The sequence below is a fragment of the Nyctereutes procyonoides genome, unplaced genomic scaffold (genome assembly GCF_905146905.1).
Source record: "Nyctereutes procyonoides isolate TBG_1078 unplaced genomic scaffold, NYPRO_anot_genome, whole genome shotgun sequence".
Lineage (NCBI taxonomy): Eukaryota > Metazoa > Chordata > Mammalia > Carnivora > Canidae > Nyctereutes > Nyctereutes procyonoides.
In genome coordinates, this window is record NW_026575140.1 from 74,356,640 (window position 1) to 74,380,366 (window position 23,727).

The window sequence follows — 23,727 nt, forward strand, 5'->3', positions numbered from 1 at the left end:
CCTTTACTTTGAAATTTTCCATAATCAAAAAAAATTTTTAATTCTTATAAAAATTCCAGTCCGTTCCATTTCCTAGAGCAACACAAGTATCCCTCTCTCACCCAATCAACTTGTGCCTTCCAGTGTCAGCTTTAGCTCCAGGAAACTGTGAATCAGGTTGTGTTATAATCCTCTGCTTCTACCTTAAATAAAGTTTTTCTCACGTATACATAAATAATCTTGGGGTTTTTTTCCCCCTAGCTGTGAAAAAGAAAGAGAAAAAGTCTAAAACCAGCGAAAAGAAAGAGAGCAAGGAGAGCAATGTTGGGAAATGTGTGGTGGACTCTGGTCAGAAACCTGCCCCGTCAGCAAGAGAGGACCCTGCCCCCAAGAAAAGCAATAGTGAACCTCCTCCTCGAAAGCCCGTCGAGGAAAAGAGCGAAGAAGGGAACACCTCTGCCCCGGTTCCGGAATCCAAACAAGTTACCACTCCAGCTTCTAGGAAGTCCAGCAAGCAGGCCTCCCAGCCAGCGCCAGTCACCCCTCCACAACCACCGAGCACAGCACCACCGAGGAAGGAAGTTCCCAAGACCACTCCTAGCGAGCCCAAGAAGAAACAGCCTCCACCACCAGAAGCAGGTGAGTGAGGAAGGCAAGAAGGAATCGCTGAGCCACAAGTACCAGCAGAGAACACTTCTTAAACAGCATTTGGAAGCCCAAAATGTATATCTATAAGCCTTTAGTGAAGGAAAATTAGCTCTCTTTTAAACTATTTATGTAAAAATAAAGAAATAGAAGCAAAAAACCAGTTAAGCTGGAGACATTGTCTTAATTTCCTATGTTAAGCTTAGCGTGTCAGTCGGTTGTTGTGTTTCTAATGCCCCCTTCCTCACAGGCCAGTAGGTCCTGAAGTGGTCACTGCTGTTTAGCACGTACTCTGAGGTTAGTGGTGTCTGACTGCAATTTATTTTGAATTCTTTAGGTCCAGAGCAAAGCAAGCAGAAAAAAGTGGCTCCTCGCCCAAGTATTCCTGTAAAACAAAAACCAAAAGAAAAGGTGAGGAGAGATTTCTTTCTCTGCCATTGCTCAGGGATGTGTTCTATTCTGTAGGGACCTTATCTTGTCCTTGACGTTTACGTGATTGAGGGAATGAAACCACGTATCTGCTTTTCTGTAGATGGCCGTGGATTTCTTCAAGATGAACAAACTTCAGGTTTAGGCTCTACCTCTTTTTTTTTTTTTTTTTTGTCTTTTCCCTTGTTGCTCTCCCTTCCTTGTGACCTTTTATGCTTAGGCTGATGCCGCAGGCTGCTTACTATAATTGTTTTTTGCTCTCTACATCCTTTAGCTATACTTGTCTACAAAAATCCCCCTTCCCTGTGTCAACTATGTTTATTATGTGGAGAGAGTGAGGTCTTTAAGAATTTTCTGGCTCGGGGGGCCTGGGCGGCTCAGTCGGTTGAGCATCTAGCTCTTGATTTCAGCTCTGGTCATGGGATTAAGCCCCTCATTGGGCAGCACAGAGTCTCCCTCTACTTCTCCCTCTTCCCCTCTCACTGTGCATGCACTCTCTCTTTCTCTCAAATAAATAAATTTTTTAAAATGTTAAAAAAAAAAAAGAATTCTTCTAGATCTTTCTGCTGCTTCTCTATGCTACCTTAACAGTGTGCATGCATGTCCTGGCTGATGCTTTCAAGAGTATCAGCAATGCCAAAAAGAGGCAGATACCAAGGTCTTATTAAGCCTTGCTCTGAGGTCATTGTCTGGCTTCTGATTGTGGTAATAAAGCATGGTTACACTGATGAATTGAAATGATTGATGGTCATAGAGCTGCGAACACTTGTTGTGACCATCCTAGACAGGTTAAACAAGAGTGGATGGTCAGCCCCAGAGTCTATGTACAATTCAAAGATCTAGAAAAATGGCAGAATAACCTGCTCCCATGCTGTCACTTTAGTTTCATTGTGCCAACAACCTCAGCTGGTATCATGAACCACGAAGAAGCAAGACAAAAACCCATAGGCAGGAGAGTCCTGGAAATCTTCTAGGGCTGTAATACATACATAAAATGCCTCAATGGGAAAAAGAACCTGAAGATTAACTCTGTGTCTGTAGGATACTTGTATTGGAAACATGTTCTCCAGAGCTATTAATAAGATTCGTTGTTTGCATTGTTATCTGTTGAAAAAGTGAAGGCAAGTAGGATGCGGTTTTGTTCTTTATCCATCTTCTGTCTCTGTAGGAAAAGCCACCTCCAGTCAGTAAGCAGGAGAACACAGGCACTTTGAATATCCTCAGCACTCTCTCCAATGGCAATAGTTCGAAGCAAAAAATCCCAGCAGATGGAGTCCACAGGATCAGAGTGGACTTTAAGGTAAAAGTGTGTAGGGTCATGTAGTATATCAACCATCCTGGACTTCAAATCAGAAAAATGGGGTTATCAAAGGTGTTGATGAAAGAGGAGGGATTTCAGCACCCAGTCAGGGATGTGGCAGGTGGGTTCAGGTGTAAGAGAGTTCTGGTCAATGTCCTGGGGTCACCATTTATTTATGAGCTGACTAATGAACGTGGGCATTGAGACACGGCGACCAAAGTGAATGATACGTACCTTTGGAGGAGAACAGCATCTGAGGAAATAATTCTTTCACATGGAAACCCTCCAACCATGACAATGGCTTGAGTCAGACTCTAAGGACAAGTCACCCTCGGGGTATCTTTGCATTCTCGTTCACATGAACTGAACCAGTAGGTGAGCCTTTTAACAGTTTGTGTTTGAGATTAAAATGTCTTAAAGCAGCAGTTATTCTTGAGCCCATCGAAACGAAGCCTTCTTGCCACTCTGGTGTCACTCTGAGTTTATGTTTGCCAGCCTCACTCTCAATCCAAAGCTGTGTCATTGCAACATGTTCATAAATGATCTGTCTTTCTCTCTACAGGAGGATTGTGAAGCAGAAAATGTGTGGGAGATGGGAGGTTTAGGAATCTTGACGTCTGTTCCTATAACACCCAGAGTGGTTTGCTTTCTCTGTGCCAGCAGTGGGCATGTAGAGGTAGGAGATCTTGCTTCTTGGTACCCCAGAAAGTTGAATGGTAGTTGATTTTGCTGTGATGAAAGAAATCATTTATTCTGTTTTGATGGTATGTGGCAGATACTATCCCCTCTTTATTTTTAAAGTAATCTTTATGCCCAATTTGAGGCTCAAACTCAAAAGAGCAAGAGTCACATTCTCTGCCAACTGAGCCACCCAGACACCCCTGTTGTTCCCTCCTTAAGCCAGGTAATGAAATGCTGTAGACGTTTTTTAGAGATTTCATAAAGGAATCTGCTCCTTAGTAGAAGAGCAGAATTATTGACTGTGAAAGGTTTAATGGTCTCATCTCTTTAAATTCAGACTCTTTATTAGTTCTGATATTTCTGCTATATGTTCAAATATGGCAAAAATGATATAGTACGCTTTTGGAAAAAGAGATGGCTGTCTTATATTGACTGTCAAAAATGCCTAGTCTATAAAGAGCTCTTAGCAATTAATAAGAAAAAGGAAGAACACCCAGTAAAAAAAATAGGCTCAGGAAAGGAATATGTAATTCACAAAATGAGAAATAAAAACATGGTGGGAGGGGGTCCTTAAGCCTTCTGTTGACCTTAAATTGGACATTAAAGCATGATTTAAAAGATCATGTGGGAAGGGGTGCCTGGCTAGCTAGCTCAGTCAGTGGAGCGTGAGATTATTGATTTTGGGGTTGTGAGTTCAATTCCCACGTAGGCTGTAGAGATTGCTTTAAAAAAATCTTCAGAGGGGATCCCTGGGTGGCGCAGCGGTTTAGCGCCTGCCTTTGGCCCAGGGCGCGATCCTGGAGACCCAGGATCGAATCCCACATCAGGCTCCCGGTGCATGGAGCCTGCTTCTCCCTCTGCCTATGTCTCTGCCTCTCTCTCTCTCTCTCACTGTGTGCCTATCATAAATAAATAAAATAAAATAAAAATTAAAAAAAAAAATCTTCAGAGGCACCTGGATGGCTCAGTCGGTTAAGTGTCTGAGTCTTGACTTCGGCTCAGGTTGTGATCTCAGGGTTATGAGATTGAACCCCGAATCAGCTCCATGCTCAGCATGGAGTCTGCTAGAGATTCTCTGTCTCCCTCCCCTGCCCCTCGCTTACTCTCATTCTTATTAATAAGTAAATTAATAAAATCTTTAAGAAAATCGTATGGGGAAGAAAAGATATGTGGAAATAGAGACTTTCTCTTGGTGGAAACTAAGTTAGTTGCAATCTTTCTTTCTGAGAAGCTTGTTCAGAAATGTGTATTTGTCTTTAAAACAAGCATACTGTCTAACCCAGTAATGGCGCTCCAGGCATTTATCCTAAGAATATAATTAGATAAATCAACAAATAGGTATATGCTGATAGCTAGGTATGTATGTATGTGTGTGTGTATATAATACATATATATATATATATATATAATAAACCCTTCTCTATATGGATGTATAATAAACAGAAGTGTTTATTTCAGTATTGTTTATGGTAATAAAAAATAGCAAACCACCAAAAGTTTGTCAATAAGGGGCAAGGTCTTCTTACAGTAATCATAGGACATGTATATAAGGGCAAATATGAAGTCCTAGATAATAACAGATTGATATTGACATGAGAAGGTGTTCATAACATGGAGACACTCTCTTACTGAGTTAAGAGAGCAGGTTACAAAGCAGGATACAAAGTGTGACCCCATTTTGGTTTGGATATTGTTTTAAAAATGTATATGCAGGAAAAATTGTGGAAGGATTTACATCAAAATCTTAAAAGCGATTGGATTATGGGTGCCTTGTTTTCTCTTCATTTTATTTTTCTTTATCCTTTTGAGTCTTTTGCAGTGAGTATTTGCCACCCTTACAGTAAGAAAGAAGTAAAAAGAATTTTGATTAGGAAGCAGTAGTTTGTCATTCATATAATTCTCAATTCCAGAATGCCTTCTTGCTTGTTATTTTATCACATATGTATTTTACGGTCATGAAGAAATTACAAAGCCAGCTAATAATGTGGATATTGAGTAATCTGAGAGACTCACTCACTAGCTAAGAGATTCAGTACTGCACACTTGGTATGTTAAATTATACAGTAGCAAAATTACAAATTATTTTCTGGTATTCATTCATTACGCAAAAGTATTTTAGTGCCTATTATGAACAATAATATGGTTCTAAGTGGCGAGGCTGTTTTAGATACTACTGAGACTAAGAGTATTCAGTCTTTAAGTATCAGGGGTCCACTGTATCTCTTCTGCACATAATCTTAATGCTTTACATCCACACATATGCTGCCCTGAGGAATAACTGGTAGCACCAGTCCTTCAACTTCTGTGATAAAATGGGGAGTTTTTTTCAGAGTATAATTGCTTTAATTTAAATTGTGTGGTTTTGCACAGCAATCCCACAGGATTCCTAAAAACTGAACTAGAGGATGAATAGCTCACTGCCTGTATTATAACCCCTAAAGCATAACTGGTGCTTGATGAATTCTGACATTTGAGTTGGGTTTTTTTGTTTGTTTGTTTTTAAGATTTATCTATTCATTTGAGAGAGAAGGCATGCATTGGGGAAAGGACAGAGGGAGAGAGAGAATCCCTAGCAAGTTCCATACCGCACTGAGTGCAGAGCCCAACATGAGGCTCAATCCCACGACCATGATGAGATCATGACCTGAGCTAAAACCAAGAGTTGGACACTTAACCAACTGCACCACCCATGCACCCCCTGACATTCGAATTTTTAAAACCTTTTATGTTGACATTCTTTCAGATTTACAGAAAAGTTACAAGAGTGTCGTACAAAGAATTCCCATATACCTTTCACCCAGATTTCCCAAATGTTCATATTTTTTATTTGCTTTATCCTTTCCTCTGTGTCTGTATTTTACAAAGTGAGAAATAAAATATGTACATACATTTTGTATATAGACATTTTATATATAGACACTTTTTTTATAGAGACACATTTTTTTCCTAAAAATTTGGAAGTTGCAGATGTGTCCTTTTATGTCTAAATATTTTAGTGTGTATTTCTTAAAACCAAGGACATTCTCTCATATAATCACGGTGTAGTTGTCAGGACATTACAGAGCTATATTACTGTTATCTAATCTATAAACCTTATTTAGGTTTGGCCAGTTGTCCCAATAATTCTCTTATGGCAAAGGAAATGTCTGGGTCATCTTCATTCAAATTAAAAAAAAAAAAATCCCTACATGAAAATACTATTTCTGCAATTAGAGCGGGAGAGGACAAACCGGAGCTTACATCTGTCTTTAGTATCTTGTAGGAAGCCCTTAAAACCCTCCCTCTTTCCCCTTTCCCACAGCTCTTTGCTTGTACCTCGCTTTTGGCACTTAGTGCATTCTGGTGAATCTGGAATTATATTTATTTTGACACTTTTAAAATTCTACCGTTATTACTCTAGGCCCCTGCATCTCCTGCAGTGCCTAATCTTGTGCTTTTTTTTTTTAACATAGTCATTGCTAAATTATATTTATGTATTAAATAAAATAAATAAATATATACCACTGGACTCCTAAAGCCTGAAGTCTGTGAATAGCACTTGGCTGAGGTCTCTCTGTGTCATGTGACGATGTGTTCCCCTCTTCCCCCCCTAGTTTGTGTATTGCCAAGTCTGTTGTGAGCCCTTCCACAAGTTTTGTTTGGAGGAGAACGAGCGCCCCCTGGAGGACCAGCTGGAGAACTGGTGTTGTCGCCGCTGCAAGTTCTGTCACGTTTGTGGAAGGCAGCATCAAGCTACAAAGGTAGGAAACAAAGTCACGACTGTTGAGACTGTTACTCTCTAGCTCCGTTTCTGCCTTTTGGTTTAGGCTTTTGTACCTATATTTTTTCTCTGTTGGTTTAGTCTATCGTGACTATTAAGTATAATTCATTGCCTATTTTTGTGTTTTAATTTGAGGAATATTGGATAAAATCTCCCCAATAACCCAAATCTACCTGATAAGAATATCCATCACTGAGTGCCTTTAGCAGGACATAAATCCCAGTGCTTTCTTTGAGAGTGAGATAATTCGGGAGAAAATTTAAACTGTTTGAATGATGTGCTATACTTACTTGAAAGTCAGTATGAAATGATTACCAAATAAGAGGTATTTCAAGTGAGTCGAATGCAGTACCGATCTTTTTTTTTTTATGTGATACCCACCTTCTTGCCTTTATATTTTCTTTCTTTCTTTTTTTTTAAATTAAAGTATAACGGACATATGATTTGATGTGAGTTTCAGGTGCACAGCTTAGTGACTCAGCACTTCTGTACATGACTCAGGGCTCACCACAAGGAGCACGGTCACCATCCACCGTCACACAGCATTATTACAATCTCATGGACTGTACTCCCTCTGCTGTCCTTTCCTCTCCCTGACTTGTTTATTTTCTACCTGGAAGCATGTCCCTCTTCATCCTCTGTCTTTGTGTCCTTTACAGCAGCTGCTGGAGTGTAATAAGTGCCGAAACAGCTATCACCCCGAGTGCCTGGGACCAAACTACCCCACCAAGCCCACCAAGAAAAAGAAAGTTTGGGTGAGTACACATGTCCCGCTGCAGCAGAGAGAACTGTCATGGATTCTTGGGTTTGAACAAGGGATGTCCCTGTAGCCATTTGTTGGTCTCATTATTAGGAAGAACCATCCCAAAAAAGAGGTCAACTCGAGAAATGGATCGCCTCTGATGTCTTTAAATGAGACGAGATATTAAAAATAAGAAATTCCTGTTGAATTTCTTGTCTTTCCCAGATCTGCACCAAGTGTGTTCGCTGCAAGAGCTGTGGATCCACGACTCCAGGCAAAGGGTGGGACGCGCAGTGGTCTCATGATTTTTCACTGTGCCACGACTGTGCCAAACTCTTTGCTAAAGGTACTTCAAAAAAGCCAGTTTTGTCAACTTGTCAGGCTTATATTTGGTGTTTTGAAGGCAAACTGGACACTGCAGTGGAACAAACTAAAAAGCTGTGTACACCTTGCCAAGGATACCGTTCAGATCCATTTACTAAGTTCCTGATCTTGCTCTTTTCTTTACACAGAGCATTACAGCAACTAGAAATATTTTGTTAGCTTATACGGGAAGAATTAAAGGGACTTTTTGTAATAACCAACTACAACGAAGTGCTCTAAGCCAGTATTTCTTAAAGTGAGGTACATAGACATTAGATCATTTCAGAAATGATTATAGGTGTTACCAAGTCAACCATTTCATTCTAATAGTTACACTAGAAAAAAATTATACCTAATACATTAAATTCATTTTACTGACTTGGGATAATAATGATACAAAGCTTAGTACTGACATTGAATGTAACCAATCAATTTTAAGTTTATTAAGTAAAGAGTAATAGGGAGGTGCATGGAGAAAGCAAATTGATGAAGTCTGTACTTTGTGCTGAAGTTTAGGATGTGTTGAGCTCTAATTTAAAGCGCTAGGAATAAAGAGAAAGTGTAAATGAACTGTTTTTTTACTCTCATGTCCTCGCCTCATTTTTAAAAATCTAAATCTTTCTTTGGGGAATCCCTGGGTTTGCTCAGTGGTTGGGTGCCTTCCTTCAGCCGGGGGTGTGATCCTGGAGACCTGGGATCGAGATCCTCAAACGATCGAGGTCCGAACCTCAAAGATCCTACATGGAGCCTGCTTCTCCCTCTCTGCCTGTGTCTCTGCTTCTCTCTGTGTCTCTGTGTGTCTCTCATGAATAAATAGATAAAATCTTTTTTAAAATAAATCTTTCTTTGAAATGTGTAAGAGAGAAAGTCTCTTACTCGTTTTCTACTGCGTTATTTGTAAACTCTACCTTGCGACCTTTAAGAATGAGTCTAAATAGAATTTGTGGCATATTCGAAGAGCTTAGAATAATCTTGACACTTCACAGATGTGTGAGCATTGCAGAGTAGATCCATGCTGGCATTTGTAAGCAGTTCCAGAGGAGAGCTGGCACCTGGAAGTCAGGGCCCGAGTGGCACTGGGGTGTGAGCCAGAGCACTGCTGAAGAGTGTGCTTTGCTTTCAGGGAACTTCTGCCCTCTCTGTGATAAGTGTTACGACGACGATGACTACGAGAGTAAGATGATGCAGTGTGGGAAGTGTGATCGCTGGGTCCATTCCAAATGTGAGAATCTTTCAGGTACAGAAGGTTGGAGTCTTTTTATTATGGTTTCCTTCTTGCTTGGTACACTTAGATCCCCCAGAGTAATGCGTAAAGTGATGCTCACTTAGCGGGACCCTAGCCCTTTCCCTTTAAGATCTTTATTTGCTGTGTTTGGTGGGCGCTTTAACCTATAGACCCCCCAGCCCCAGATCCAGGGCTGGTGTCCGTAGTACCCCATGGAGATGGGTGCGTGCGGGGTTCCCCAGGGGATGCCAGAGTCTAGCCACTGTCCCCAGTACGTGGCTTCGTATGAAGCTGCCCTCCCCTCTGTGCCCCTCTTGAGAGCACCTCAGCATTGCAGGTTTTTGTTTTTCTAGACGAGATGTATGAGATTCTATCTAATCTGCCAGAGAGTGTGGCCTACACCTGTGTGAACTGTACTGAGCGGCACCCGGCAGAGTGGCGGCTGGCCCTGGAGAAGGAGCTCCAGCTCTCTCTGAAGCAAGTCCTGACCGCTCTGCTGAACTCGCGGACCACTAGCCACTTGCTTCGCTACCGGCAGGTAGGCCCGAGTCTGCTTTCAGTTCCCAAGACTTTGTTCTTAGGTGGGTTTTACCCAGTGATGGGACATTCGTTTGCCTCTTTCTCGTGTAGTCCTGTAGTATTAACTTGCTTTGCCTTTCAACTGTTAGGAAAATCTTTAGGAACAAGAGTAGGACCTTCTTCGGGGGTCTTCTTTGCTGTTATAATAAGAAATTTGGACTTCATGCTCTGAGGGCTCTAGCGAGTGCCAATGAAAGACTTCATCCAAGAGTAACCCTATCAGAGTTGCTTTTTAGGGATAAAAAAAAAGAAGGGCACATGGGTGGCTCAGGGTTGAGCGTCTGCTTTTGGCTCAGGTTCTGATCCCACAGCCCTGGGATCAAGTCCTGCATTGGGCTCCCCGCAGGGAGCCTGTTTTTCCCTCTGCCTGTGTCTTTGCCTCTCTCTGTGTGTCTGTCATGAATAAATAAATAAAATCTTCAAAAAAAGAAAGAAAAAGGAAAAAAAAGATTCTGATGAGAAGAAGGAAGGATTGGAGAGGCTGGAGGCAGGAATGGTGGTTAGGAGGTAGTTGGAGTAATCTGGATGAGAGGGAGAGTGTTGGCCTAATCTGACAGTCATGTGGCTGTCACTCTGGGAGAAATCCCTAGGGCTCCTCGGCAAAATTTGTAAACCACTACTTTTTGCCCACCATCCACTACTTTTATAGATGGTACACCTGTAGAGTAGTCACTGGAAACACAAGGTAAAATGTTGGAAGAACCTCAAAGATAACTGGACCTGCTTTGGCTTCTGCTTTGTCTCCTAATCTCCATTTTTTGAATAGGAAGATTTACTATCTCTGTCTCCTTCAGAAGGAATGGGACAACTTCTATGTCTTCATACTCTGTTTGGAAGTTATCAAGCAGCTCTCCTAAGTTCACCTGGTCAAACTCTTAGAGAACCGGCTCATTTCTTTTTCTATTATTTAAGAAATCTCTGGTTATTTTCATGTTCTTTAGGTTTTATAATATAAATCATTCAGTACCATCTTTATTAATTTTAGTAGAATGTGCACAGATGCCTCATTTTCAGTGTTAGATAAAAGAAACCTATCTTTCTTGGCAACAGGCTGCCAAGCCTCCAGACTTAAATCCTGAGACAGAGGAGAGTATACCTTCCCGCAGCTCCCCAGAAGGACCTGATCCACCAGTGCTTACTGAGGTCAGCAAACAGGAAGATCAACAGCCTTTAGATCTGGAAGGAGTCAAAAGGAAAATGGACCAAGGGAACTACACATCTGTGGTATGTCTCTACAGCAAACTACCGACATTGCAAGTGCCAACTTAGCTCCATTGGGTCTTTTAGAGGATGAGGCTGAGAGTGAGCACTAGAAGATGGTTTGTATTTCATTTAGAAATGTGTGGATTTAAATACCTAAAAATCTGTGAGTTCTTTTAGATCTGTGTTTCAGAAAATGGGAAAGTAATGTCTCAAAAATGGTTCTTTTATTTGGCTGTCATCTGAATTCTCTGAAAATTATTTTTGTATTAAAATTATTTTTGTTTTAGAACTGCTTATGGAAAAATGCTAATGTGAAATTACTTTTGCCCCTTTTGAAATCACGTCTAAATAATGTCTTTCCACATAGGATATTCATTTGTAGATGTCTTTTTAAATTTATCATTTTGAGGGGATCCCTAGGTGGCTCAGTGGTTTGGCGCCTGCCTTCGGCCCAGGGTGTGATCCTGGAGTCCGGGGATCGAGTCCCACATTGGGCTTCCCGCATGGAGCCTGCTTCTTCCCTCTGCCTGTGTCTCACCCTGTGTCTCTCATGAATAAATAAATAAAAATTTTAAAAAACAATAAATAAATAAAACAAATTTATCATTTTGAAAATGTATGGGAATGATCACTTGATATCTTATGCTATCTTAAGCTATTCAGTTGATTATTTATTTTAATCTACATAAAAAATTATGGCCCTGGGCAGCCCCGGTAGGGCAGCGGTTTAATGCCGCCTGCAGCCTGGGGTGTGATCCTGAGGACCTGGGATCCAGTCCCATGTCAGGCTCCCTGCGTGGAGCCTGCTTCTCCCTCTGCCTGTGTCTCTGCCTCTCTCTGTGTGTCTCTATGAATAAATAAATAAAATCTTTAAAAAAAAAATTATGGCCCTATTTGGGTAACTTACCATGATACAGCTAATTTACTTGCATTCTTGCCTTATTAGCTTGGCTTCTCTTGACCTCCACAAGTTAATTGTGAACTGAATTCCAAAGGCCTCTGCTAAAGAGAAATTATACTGCATTAAAATAGAGTATCCATTTTCTGTTGGATCTCTGGGCTGTGCAGTTTAGGAGGGGAGAGGAAATGGTTTTGATAGCACACTGTTTTATGAATAATTAATACTTTGTTTTTTGTATACAGTTGGAGTTCAGTGATGATATCGTGAAGATCATTCAAGCAGCCATTAATTCAGATGGAGGGCAGCCAGAGATTAAAAAAGCCAACAGCATGGTCAAGTCCTTCTTTATTCGGGTGAATGATATTAATAGTTCATGTTTTCAATGCTTATCTATGGGTAAATTTACTCCATGAACAGAACGGATTTATTTCCCTCTCCGTTCTGTTTTGCCATGTGTATAAAACATCTTTTGGTTTATCTCTGATTCTTTGAGGGGAAGTTGGTGAGGTGGCCAGAGGGGATGGATCTTTCCCTTGGCTGCCTGAAATTATCCTCATATTGACAGAGAAGCTGGTAGAAGTTGTTGGTTTTTGTGTGGTTTCCAAATGAATGTCCACATGCTCACATTTTGTTTGTTTGTTTGTTTTTCTGTTAGCAAATGGAACGTGTTTTTCCATGGTTCAGTGTCAAAAAGTCTAGGTTTTGGGAGCCAAATAAAGTATCAAGCAAGTAAGTAAATTCAGTATTACTTTTTTCTCCCACTTCATGAGCTTGAAATCTGAGAGTTCTTATATTTCTAGATTAAGGTTTCTTTGGACTAGGTTTTAAGATAAAAATTAGTAGTTGATTGAATGCCTTTTCAGTGCTGATTTAGAGATGATACTGAATGTTTATTATAGTCTGTTGCCTCTTTTTTTTCCTTTTATGTTATGTTTTCTGCAAGTTGGCTTAACTTGTGGCATATGTACAGTACATGTGCTTCTATATGTAGCTCAGTATTTGGACTTGTTATAATTGGGTTCTATGTTATTTAATTCAAATGGTGCTCTTTACCACTCTTGAGTATCCATATTTAACCTTAAGTTTTTATTCCAGCAAATCCTTTTGGATAGTTATCACTTGTTTCTGGAAGTTTAATCAGGCGTCATATTGAAACTATATATTTTTTTAAATAATAAAATCCCATATATTTAGGCAGTTTCCAAATTCTGTGGCTTGTCCTTATAGTCTGTGAATGTCTCATGCATGGGGGCTATGACCTGATGATATCAAGAATTTGATTATTTTGTATAGTTCTAGGTATATTGTAGGAGTTCAATAAATACTTGTTGAATCAATTATTTTCAGCAGTGGGATGTTACCAAACGCAGTGCTTCCACCTTCACTTGACCATAATTATGCTCAGTGGCAGGAGCGGGAGGAAAACAGCCACACTGAGCAGCCTCCTTTAATGAAGAAAATCATCCCAGCTCCCAAACCTAAAGGACCTGGAGAACCAGACTCTCCAACTCCTCTCCATCCTCCTACACCACCAATTTTGAGTAAGGCACCAAATGAGGCATTATCATTTCTCTCTAGATGCAAATGATTAACTCTGTGAATCTAAATTTAATATACTTGCATATTGGAAAGAAATTTTCAGGTCATCCTTAAATGTAATAAAGTCATTATTTTCACTTAGTTTGGACTGGTAACAAGAAATCGATATAAATACTCTTAACAGATGGCGAGATAGCATAACTTTGAACACTTTATGAAAGTGTTTATTTTATAAGCTGCAGGCTTTAAATAATTTAAGCCAAATTGGTGTTTTTTGGGTTTTTTTTTTTTTCCTTCTTGGAAATCAGACCTAGTATTGCCAGTTTTAACTGGATGTCTTTTGGGTTCTAAGGTACTGATAGGAGTCGAGAAGATAGTCCAGAACTGAACCCACCCCCAGGCATAGAAGATAATAGACAATGTGCATTGTGTTTGACATATGGTGATGACAGTGCTAATGTAAGTATCTTGGCGAATGGGGTCCTACTTAGCAGATGCTCTTGTGAACTGTTGGTCCTGTGTGTCTAAATTCTATGACTGGGTGCCATTTATTTAGTGAATGTTTGTCAGCTAGCTGTGACACTTGGGTTTTTTTTTCCCCTATAACTGATTTAGTGGATTTAAAGATGATTTGCCTCTGGGCACCAGAGTGGCTCAGAGGGTTAAACTTCTGACTCTTGATCTCAGCTCATGTCTTAATCATTGAGTGGTGAGTTCAAGCCCTGCACTGGGCTCCACACTGGGCATGGAGCCTACTTAAAATTAAAAAAAAAATTATTTGCCTTAAATTAACCTGCTGATGTCTAGTAATTTCTAAAGGAGATTTCTCAGAAAGTTTCTATGAAAGTCAGTAAATATTTAAATTGCTTATGAAAGGCTTGTGTTTAATGTAGGATGGCAGCATGGTGAAGATCCCGAGCCTGGCAGGCTGCCTGGATTCATTCCTGTGCTCTCCTGCCTACTTGTTGACCTTGGCAAGGAGCTTAACCTCTCTGACGCTCAGTTTCATCTTTAAAATGTGGATAATAATACTTAACCTCAGAATGGTTGTGAGACTAAAGGAAATAAGATTTACAAAGCTTTGTTTAGTGCTAGGCACATAGTAAGCTTAAAATTAAAAAAAAAAAAAAAGTTTTTTAATGCAAGCAGAGAGACCTGGCTTTGGAATAACGATTTTTAAGAAGTCACTGCACATTTTTATGAACTTGCCACATATGCTTACATTTTGATTCACTATGTTTATAAAATATTTCTCGGCTATGGAATCTAGAAAGGTGAGAGGTGGACACAGAAACATTGAGAAATGAATTTTGATTTTTGTGTGTATCCCCAAGTTAAAGAATTTTTATTGATATTATCTTGACTGAGGTAGAGTTAATACCAAGGAAAGCCTTCTCTGACAGTATATTCTTTAAAGAAAAAAGAAATCTCTTGATTTCATAGGATGCTGGCCGTTTGCTTTACATTGGCCAAAATGAGTGGACACATGTAAATTGCGCTTTGTGGTCAGCAGAAGTGTTTGAAGACGATGATGGATCACTAAAGAATGTGCACATGGCTGTGATCAGGGGCAAGCAGCTGGTAAGACCTTGTGTAAATGTTACGGAAAAGATTTCCCCTCAGCTTCCAGGTATTCTCTTATGGCTACATGTTAATTCGTTGAGGCTTCTATAATACCTTCACAATGGTTAGCCGTCATCAAATACTGGTGTGTACTGTAGGCAGATTACTACTCTGACCCCTGGGGGATGGTGCAAAAGAAATAGAAGACAAAGTATTATCTAGTTTGGGAGATAATTTGAAGTGCAAGAAAAGTGTTAATTTATTAAGTGATTTAGACAAAATGATCTCAAAGGTCCTAGCTGAATAAACACTCTATGGTTCCATAAAATAAACCCACATAAATGCACACATAAAGAGGAGATGTGGGAAATGATTGGTAGATAGAAGCTAAGCGTAGTCAGAAAAGGCCAGGAAGGGGATCCCTGGGTGGCTCAGCGGTTTGGCGCCTGCCTTTGGCCCAGGGCGCGATCCTAGAGTCCCAGGACCCGCGTCGGGCTCCCGGCGTGGAGCCTGCTTCTCCCTCTGCCTGTGTCTCTGCCTCTCTCTCTCTCTCTCTCTCTTTCTCATGAATAAATAAATCTTTAAAAAAAAAAGAAAGAAAGAAAAGGCCAGGAAGGAGTAAAATTTTTAAAGCTAGTTATGAAGAAGAGGAGAAGATGAAGGTTTCTCAGAAAGAAAGAGAGAGAGAGAGAGAAAGAAATAAACAGCACATGTAAATTGTGTAGAGAGCACAAACAAAAACTCTTCTGTGGATATAGGAGCCCAGACTGACTGTGACAGATTAAGGTGGTGACATATAGGCTATTTGAAGGAAATCTTTGAATTGTGTGATAAATTTAATCTGTTAAGTCTAGTAACTAGAGAACTCTTATGTTTCTGACTGGTATAATCTTTCTAGAACTGATTTCTTTTTTTTTTTTTTTAATTTTTATTTTATGTATGATAGTCACACACACACACAGAGAGAGAGAGAGAGAGAGGCAGAGACACAGGCAGAGGGAGAAGCAGGCTCCATGCACTGGGAGCCTGACGTGGGATTCGATCCCGGGTCTCCAGGATCGCGCCCTGGGCCAAAGGCAGGCGCCAAACCGCTGCGCCACCCAGGGATCCCTAGAACTGATTTCTTATGGATATGGTAGCTTTCTAGCAAAATGATGTTTTTAGTATTGATCTTCAAAGTTTTATCTTCACTAAATCCATCCTGCATCCTAGAAACAAAACTATGTTTTGGTTTCAGTTCTAAATCAAAGTGTAATATTTATTTAAGTTTAATAAGTACAGGGCCTCAGGGACACTGGGAGAGAAAGGATTTGTAGAGGAGGGTTTATATCATTTCTCTGTAATTCAGCTGATTACCAATTTTTTAAAAATGAATTCTAGGAAACCCAGAATGGGGTAATTCTATAGAGGAGAAGGAAAATGGCCTAAAACATCTGAAAGTCTGACTTAGGTCTCTGTTCTCTCTGGGTGGTTAGAGATGTGAGTTCTGCCAAAAGCCAGGAGCCACTGTGGGTTGCTGCCTTACATCCTGCACCAGCAACTACCACTTCATGTGTTCTCGAGCCAAGAACTGTGTCTTTCTGGATGATAAGAAGGTGTATTGCCAACGACATCGGGATTTGATCAAAGGCGAGGTGAGAGCTTCTGTTGCTTTTCAAATTCTATAGGAGTTCAGGGGAAATAGGCTGAAAACAGCAAGATGGTAAGCTTTGTTTTACCTCCCTACTGTGTGTTCCTAGAATCACCTTCTTAGAAATATGGCAGTCCTCCTATGAAATAGCTGGGTGATTTGGAGATACACTCCGTACTCGCCCTCCAAGAAAATCAGTATCATGCGTGTAACGTGTAAAGGGGAAGCCTATTAACAGTTGGGTTTTCATTTCAGGTGGTTCCTGAGAATGGATTTGAAGTTTTTAGAAGAGTGTTTGTGGACTTTGAAGGAATCAGCTTGAGAAGAAAGTTTCTCAATGGCTTAGAACCAGAAAATATCCACATGATGATTGGTATGACGTGGGGGAAGTCTCCATGTATTGCTAGGGTATTTCCTGGCCTTTGGATATAAAGTGAGCCTTCTCATTACCTCCTCTAATCAGTTCTTCTTTTCTTGGCCAGGCTCCATGACAATTGACTGCTTAGGAATTCTGAATGATCTCTCTGACTGTGAAGATAAGCTTTTTCCTATTGGATATCAGTAAGTAGCACCGTAGAGCTAAGACACCAGGCCCCACAGCTTGAGCACCCTCAACAACAAGCAGGTCTTGACTGGAGAGCCATACTTGTTAGCTACTTTTAATTGCTATTGGAAACTAACTACTTTTTTGCTACTTTGTGTAGATTGGGACTAAAATATCATTTTATGTCCACTAAATCCAGTTACAGAACGAAAAGTATTATTGGCATACTTTCAGAATCATTTCCAAATAAAACTTCAGTAAAAAAACACAAAGTCAGGGACACCTAAGGGTGATTCAGCGGTTGAGCATCTGCCTTCGGCTTAGGTTGTGACCCCGGGGTATTGGGATCGAGTCCCACATCGGGCTTCCCGCACGGAGCCTGCTTATGTCTCTGCCTCTCTCTGTGTCTCTCACGAATAAATAAATAAAATCTTTTTTAAAAAACAAACAAAAAACCCCCACAAGGTCAGGTGCATCTGGGTGGCTCAGTCAGTTCAGTGTCTGCCTTCTACTCGGGTCATGACCCCCCGGTCCTGGGATTGAGCCCTATATTGGGCTCTCTGCTCAGCGGGGAGTCTGCTTCTCCCTCTCCCTCTACCTGCCGCTCCCCCTACTTGTGCTCTCTCTGTCTCTCTCTCTGTTAAAGTAAATATTTTTTAAAAATTTAAAAAACACAGGGTCAGTCTCTTAAGATTCCCCTGAATTCCATCTATATGGATTCAAAAGTCCAGATTGTTGTAGTGGATCAAATACCTCATGCCTCTGTCCTCAGCCTAAAAATATAAACCCCCACAATAATAATCATATTTGTCCAGGGAACATTTATCATCTTTCCTATGTGAAGCAAATGGTTTAAACTTCTAGCAGGCTGACAGTATAAATTTAAAACTCCCTTTCTGTCTCTCCCCATTTCAGAGTCTCATTTTGCTATCTATACTCCAATTTATTCTGCATTCCAATTCTAGCAACACAGTCTGTACATTTAGCTGGCAGCTCTTTGTATAAACCAGGCTCCATCAGCATCCAGCAGATTCTGGAGCAGTTACATTTCTCTTGTCTTGTGGGGCTTTTTTTCCCAAAAGGGACACTTCGGGTTTGCTCTTTTCTCGCTGTGTACACCTTGGGGTGGTGGGGTGGGCAGTAGGTCCTTCCTGAAGGCCAGTAACTATTTCTCGTAGTCGTTGTTAGTGTTTTCTTTTCTCTGCATTTGAGGCTATTTTACTATTTTTGTCCTCTGCTTACACTACAATAAAAAAAGATTTGGTGCTATTTTCTGAGAGGCTAGGAAAAACCAAGAACTTCAAAAAGCTTGGAACACCCTAGCTAGGGGGATCTATAATAAGACTCTGAAGTAAGGCTAAATTCTGTAAATCCAGCAGCCCAGGGAACCTAGGAAGAGAAGGGGTTTTGGCAAATGTTAGTCCCTGCTTCTGTACTCTTCGCTTATGGTGATTTTTATCAATCTGTTTGCCAGGTGTTCCAGGGTGTACTGGAGCACCACAGACGCTCGCAAGCGTTGTGTATACACATGCAAGATAGTGGAATGCCGTCCTCCAGTCGTAGAGCCAGATATCAACAGTACTGTCGAGCACGATGAAAACAGGACCATTGCTCACAGTCCCACATCTTTTGCAGGTAAGTCTTTAATCAAGGTGGGACCCGCGTTAGATGTGGGGGAAGTACTGTGATTAAAGGTGGGGAGAAAGTCCTCTCTCTGAGAGGTCTCATCTGTCTATATTTTGATCTTTATCCGATAGCTTGCTTTGCATTGGTTCATTTGTTTGATATTTTCATTGAACCTTTTTTAGGAAGAGTTTTTCTTTCCTACCACAGAAATTTCATCTAAAGAAAGTCAAAACACAGCTGACATTGTAAGTCCTCCCTCACCAGACCGACCTCATTCGCAAACCTCTGGTTCCTGTTTCTATCATGTCATCTCAAAGGTCCCTAGGATTCGAACACCTAGTTATTCTCCAACACAGAGATCTCCTGGCTGTCGGCCATTGCCTTCTGCAGGTAAAGGACCAACTTATGACTAATTTGACCTGAAAAGGTCAGCTCAGAAGTTTGCTTGTGATCTTCTCAGGCTACTCTACCTTAGTGGCTTTTGCTCATTGAAAATCCTGATTTGCAGTTTTCAATTATAAGCCATTGCCAAGTTATTGAAAGCAGTGGCTACTGCGCATTTGTTTTCTCTGTAATAGACTTTAATACCTTTTCTCTCTTGTTCAGGAAGTCCTACCCCAACCACTCATGAGATTGTCACGGTGGGAGACCCTTTACTCTCCTCTGGACTCCGAAGCATTGGCTCCAGGCGTCACAGCACTTCTTCCTTGTCACCCCAGCGGTCTAAGCTCCGGATAATGTCTCCAATGAGAACAGGGGGTACTTACACCAGGAATAGTGCTCCCTCGGTCTCCACCACCGGGACTGCCACAGATCTTGAGTCAAGTGCCAAAGCAGTTGATCAGGTCTTAGGACCACTGAATTCAAATACTAACTTAGGGCAAAACACTCCCACCTCTTCAAGTTTGCAACGGACAGTGGTTACTCTTGGCACTAAAAGTAGTCATGTGGATGGATCTTCATCGTCTGAACTGAAGCATTCCAGCGCTTCTGACTTGGCACCCAAGAGCTCCTCTTTGAAGGGAGAGAAGACCAAAGGGCCAAGTTCCAAGAGTTCAGAGGGATCTGCACATACCATGGCTTATCCTGGCATTCCCAAACTGGCCCCACAGGTCCACAATACAGCATCTGGAGAGTTAAATGCTAGCAAAATTGGCACTTTCACGGACCTCTCCTCAGGGCCATTTTCTTCTAAAGAGGCTCTCTCCTTCCCCCCACTTCATCTGAGAGGGCAGAGGAACGATCGAGACCAGCACACAGATTCTAACCAGTCAGTAAACCCCTCTTCCGAGGAAGACACGGAAGTCAAAACCTTGAAGCTATCTGTAAGCAACAGATCATCCGTCATCAATGAACACGTGGGATCTAGCTCCAGAGACAGGAGACAGAAAGGGAAAAAGTCTTGTAAAGAAACTTTCAAAGAAAAACATTCCAGTAAATCTTTTTTGGAACCCGGTCAGGTGACAACTGGTGAGGAAGGAAACCTAAAGCCGGAGTTTGTGGATGAGGTTCTGACTCCGGAGTTTATGGGGCAACGACCATGCAATAATGTTTCCTCTGATAAGATTGGAGACAAAGTTCTTTCTCTTCCAGGAGCCCCCAAAGCTCCATCCCTGCAAGTAGAAGGATCTACTAAGGAATTACAGACACCCCGGAAACGCACGGTCAAAGTAACACTGACACCTCTAAAAATGGAAAGTGAGGGCCAGTCCAAGAATACCCCAAAAGAAGGGAGTCCTGTTTCCCCTTTGCAAATGGAATCAGCATCTCCAACAGAACCAGTCTCAGCCTCTGAAAGCCCAGGAGATGGTCCCGTGGCCCAGCCAAGCCCCAATAATACCTCATCCCAGGATCCTCAGAGTAACAGCTATCAGAATCTTCCAGTACAGGACAGAAACCTGATGCTTCCAGATGGCCCCAAACCTCAGGAGGATGGCTCTTTCAAGAGGAGATACCCCCGTCGTAGTGCCCGGGCCCGCTCTAACATGTTCTTTGGGCTCACCCCTCTCTACGGAGTAAGATCCTATGGTGAAGAAGACATTCCGTTCTACAGCAGCTCCACTGGGAAGAAGCGGGGCAAGAGATCTGCTGAAGGACAGGTGGATGGGGCCGACGACCTAAGCACCTCAGATGAGGATGACCTGTACTATTACAATTTCACCAGAACAGTGATTTCCTCAGGCGGAGACGAGCGGCTGGCATCCCATAATTTATTTCGGGAGGAGGAACAGTGTGACCTTCCCAAAATTTCCCAGTTGGATGGCGTCGATGATGGCACAGAGAGTGACACTAGCGTCACAGCCACAACAAGGAAAAGCAGCCAGATCCCAAAAAGAAATGGGAAAGAAAACGGAACAGAGAATCTAAAAATTGAGCGACCTGAAGATGCTGGGGAGAAAGAACACGTCATCAAGAGTTCTGTTGGCCACAAAAATGAGCCAAAGATGGACAACTGCCACTCCGTAAGCAGAGTTAAAGCCCAGGGACAGGATTCCCTGGAGGCCCAGCTCAGCTCATTGGAGTCGAGCCGCAGAGTCCACACAAGCACCCCGTCAGATAAGAACCTGCTGGACACTTACAATACCGAGCTCCTGAAATCAGACTCTGATAACAACAATAGCGATGACTGTGGGAACATCCTGCCCTCAGACATCATGGACTTTGTGTTGAAGAATACACCATCTATGCAGGCTTTGGGCGAGAGCCCAGAGTCCTCTTCTTCGGAACTCCTGAATCTTGGTGAAGGCCTGGGTCTTGACAGTAATCGGGAAAAAGACATGGGCCTTTTCGAGGTCTTTTCTCAGCAGTTGCCAACAGCGGAACCTGTGGACAGTAGTGTCTCCTCCTCCATCTCGGCAGAGGAGCAGTTTGAGCTGCCCCTGGAGCTACCATCAGACCTGTCTGTCCTAACCACCCGGAGTCCCACCGTCCCGAGCCAGAATCCCAGTAGACTGGCTGTCATCTCCGACTCAGGAGAGAAGAGGGTCACCATCACAGAGAAATCTGTGGCCTCCTCTGAAGGTGACTCAGCACTGCTGAGTCCAGGCGTGGATCCCACTCCCGAAGGCCACATGACTCCCGATCATTTTATCCAAGGACACATGGACGCAGACCACATCTCCAGTCCTCCTTGTGGTTCAGTGGAGCAGGGTCATGGCAACAGTCAGGATTTAACTAGAAACAGTAGCACCCCCGGCCTTCAGGTACCTGTTTCCCCTACTGTTCCTATCCAGAACCAGAAATATGTGCCCAATTCTACTGAGAGTCCTGGCCCATCTCAGATTTCCAATGCAGCTGTCCAGACCACTCCACCCCACCTGAAACCAGCCACTGAGAAACTCATTGTGGTTAACCAGAACATGCAGCCACTTTATGTTCTCCAAACTCTTCCAAATGGAGTGACCCAAAAAATCCAATTGACCTCTTCTGTTAGTTCTACACCCAATGTGATGGAGACAAATACTTCAGTATTGGGGCCCATGGGAAGTGGTCTCACCCTAGCCACGGGACTAAATCCAAGCTTGCCAACTTCTCCATCTCTGTTCCCTCCTGCTAGCAAAGGATTGCTCCCCATGCCTCATCACCAGCACTTACATTCCTTCCCTGCAGCCGCTCAAAGTAGTTTCCCACCTAACATCAGCAGTCCTTCAGGCCTCCTTATTGGGGTTCAGCCTCCTCCAGATCCCCAACTTTTGGTTTCAGAAGCCAGCCAGAGGACAGACCTCAGTACCACAGTAGCCACTCCATCCTCTGGACTCAAGAAAAGACCCATATCTCGTCTGCAGACCCGAAAGAATAAAAAACTCGCTCCCTCTAGCACCCCTTCAAACATTGCCCCTTCCGATGTGGTTTCTAACATGACACTGATTAACTTCACACCCTCCCAGCTGCCAAACCATCCCAATCTCTTAGATTTGGGGTCACTTAATACTTCATCTCACCGAACTGTCCCCAACATCATAAAAAGGTCTAAATCTGGCATCATGTATTTTGAACAGGCACCCCTGTTGCCACAGAGTGTGGGAGGCACTGCTGCCGCGGCGGCGGGCACATCAACAATAAGCCAGGATACTAGCCACCTCACCGCGGGGCCTGTGTCCGGCTTGGCATCCGGTTCCTCCGTCCTGAATGTTGTATCCATGCAAACCACAACAACCCCTACAAGTAGTGCATCTGTTCCAGGACATGTCGCGTTAACCAACCCCAGGTTGCTCGGTACCCCGGATATTGGGTCAATAAGCAACCTTCTAATCAAAGCTAGCCAGCAGAGCCTGGGGATGCAGGACCAGCCTGTGGCTTTACCACCAAGTTCGGGAATGTTTCCACAGCTGGGGACATCACAGACTCCGGCTGCTACAATGACAGCAGCGTCCAGCATCTGTGTGCTCCCCTCTGCTCAGACCACGGGCATAACAGCTGCTTCACCCTCTGGGGAAGCAGAGGAACACTATCAGCTTCAGCACGTGAACCAGCTCCTTGCCAGCAAAACTGGGATTCTCCCTTCCCAGCACGATCTTGATTCTGTTCCAGGGACCCAGGGATCCAACTTTACCCAGACAGTAGATGCTCCTAATAGCATGGGGCTAGAGCAGAATAAGGCTTTATCCTCAGCTATGCAAGCCAGCTCGGCCTCTCCTGGGGGCTCTCCATCCTCTGGACAGCAGTCAGCAAGCCCCTCAGTGCCCGGTCCCACTAAGCCCAAACAAAAAATCAAACGGTTTCAGCTGCCTTTGGACAAAGGGAATGGCAAGAAGCACAAAGTTTCCCACTTGCGGACCAGTTCTGAAGCACACATTCCAGACCAAGAAGCCAACATGACATCCCTGACCCCAGTCACAGGGTGAGAGATCTAAGTATTAGCTAATAGCTACACTGAGTAGGTGGGATTTTGTGCTCTGAACGAGAGGCTGTTGAAGTGGCAGTCTCCTGGGAGGGATGCTCTTCTGTCCACGTTGCATTACTCAGGGGTGTTCCGGGTTTTGACCGATTTTTTTTTTTTTCCTCACAGTGGTGATTTA

The 23,727-nt window shown here is 42.5% G+C and overlaps 1 protein-coding gene across 4 annotated transcripts in view; it reads left to right on the forward strand.

Annotated features, from left to right (window-relative positions):
* Positions 1-23,727, forward strand: part of KMT2A (lysine methyltransferase 2A) — an 88,510-nt gene that overhangs the window by 40,385 nt on the left and 24,398 nt on the right. For 2 of the 4 annotated variants that reach the window (XM_055305379.1, XM_055305381.1), the window contains 21 exons: positions 241-618; positions 962-1,035; positions 2,222-2,353; positions 2,916-3,029; positions 6,628-6,774; positions 7,454-7,549; positions 7,762-7,882; positions 9,023-9,145; positions 9,478-9,662; positions 10,754-10,927; positions 12,050-12,160; positions 12,463-12,536; positions 13,155-13,348; positions 13,699-13,805; positions 14,790-14,927; positions 16,385-16,543; positions 16,795-16,912; positions 17,022-17,100; positions 18,558-18,718; positions 18,917-19,099; positions 19,316-23,549. In XM_055305379.1, the coding sequence (XP_055161354.1) occupies positions 241-618; positions 962-1,035; positions 2,222-2,353; positions 2,916-3,029; positions 6,628-6,774; positions 7,454-7,549; positions 7,762-7,882; positions 9,023-9,145; positions 9,478-9,662; positions 10,754-10,927; positions 12,050-12,160; positions 12,463-12,536; positions 13,155-13,348; positions 13,699-13,805; positions 14,790-14,927; positions 16,385-16,543; positions 16,795-16,912; positions 17,022-17,100; positions 18,558-18,718; positions 18,917-19,099; positions 19,316-23,549 (7,102 nt within the window). The remainder of the gene's footprint in view (positions 1-240; positions 619-961; positions 1,036-2,221; positions 2,354-2,915; positions 3,030-6,627; positions 6,775-7,453; positions 7,550-7,761; positions 7,883-9,022; positions 9,146-9,477; positions 9,663-10,753; positions 10,928-12,049; positions 12,161-12,462; positions 12,537-13,154; positions 13,349-13,698; positions 13,806-14,789; positions 14,928-16,384; positions 16,544-16,794; positions 16,913-17,021; positions 17,101-18,557; positions 18,719-18,916; positions 19,100-19,315; positions 23,550-23,727) is intronic. The other 2 variants (XM_055305380.1, XM_055305382.1) reach the window with 1 other exon arrangement.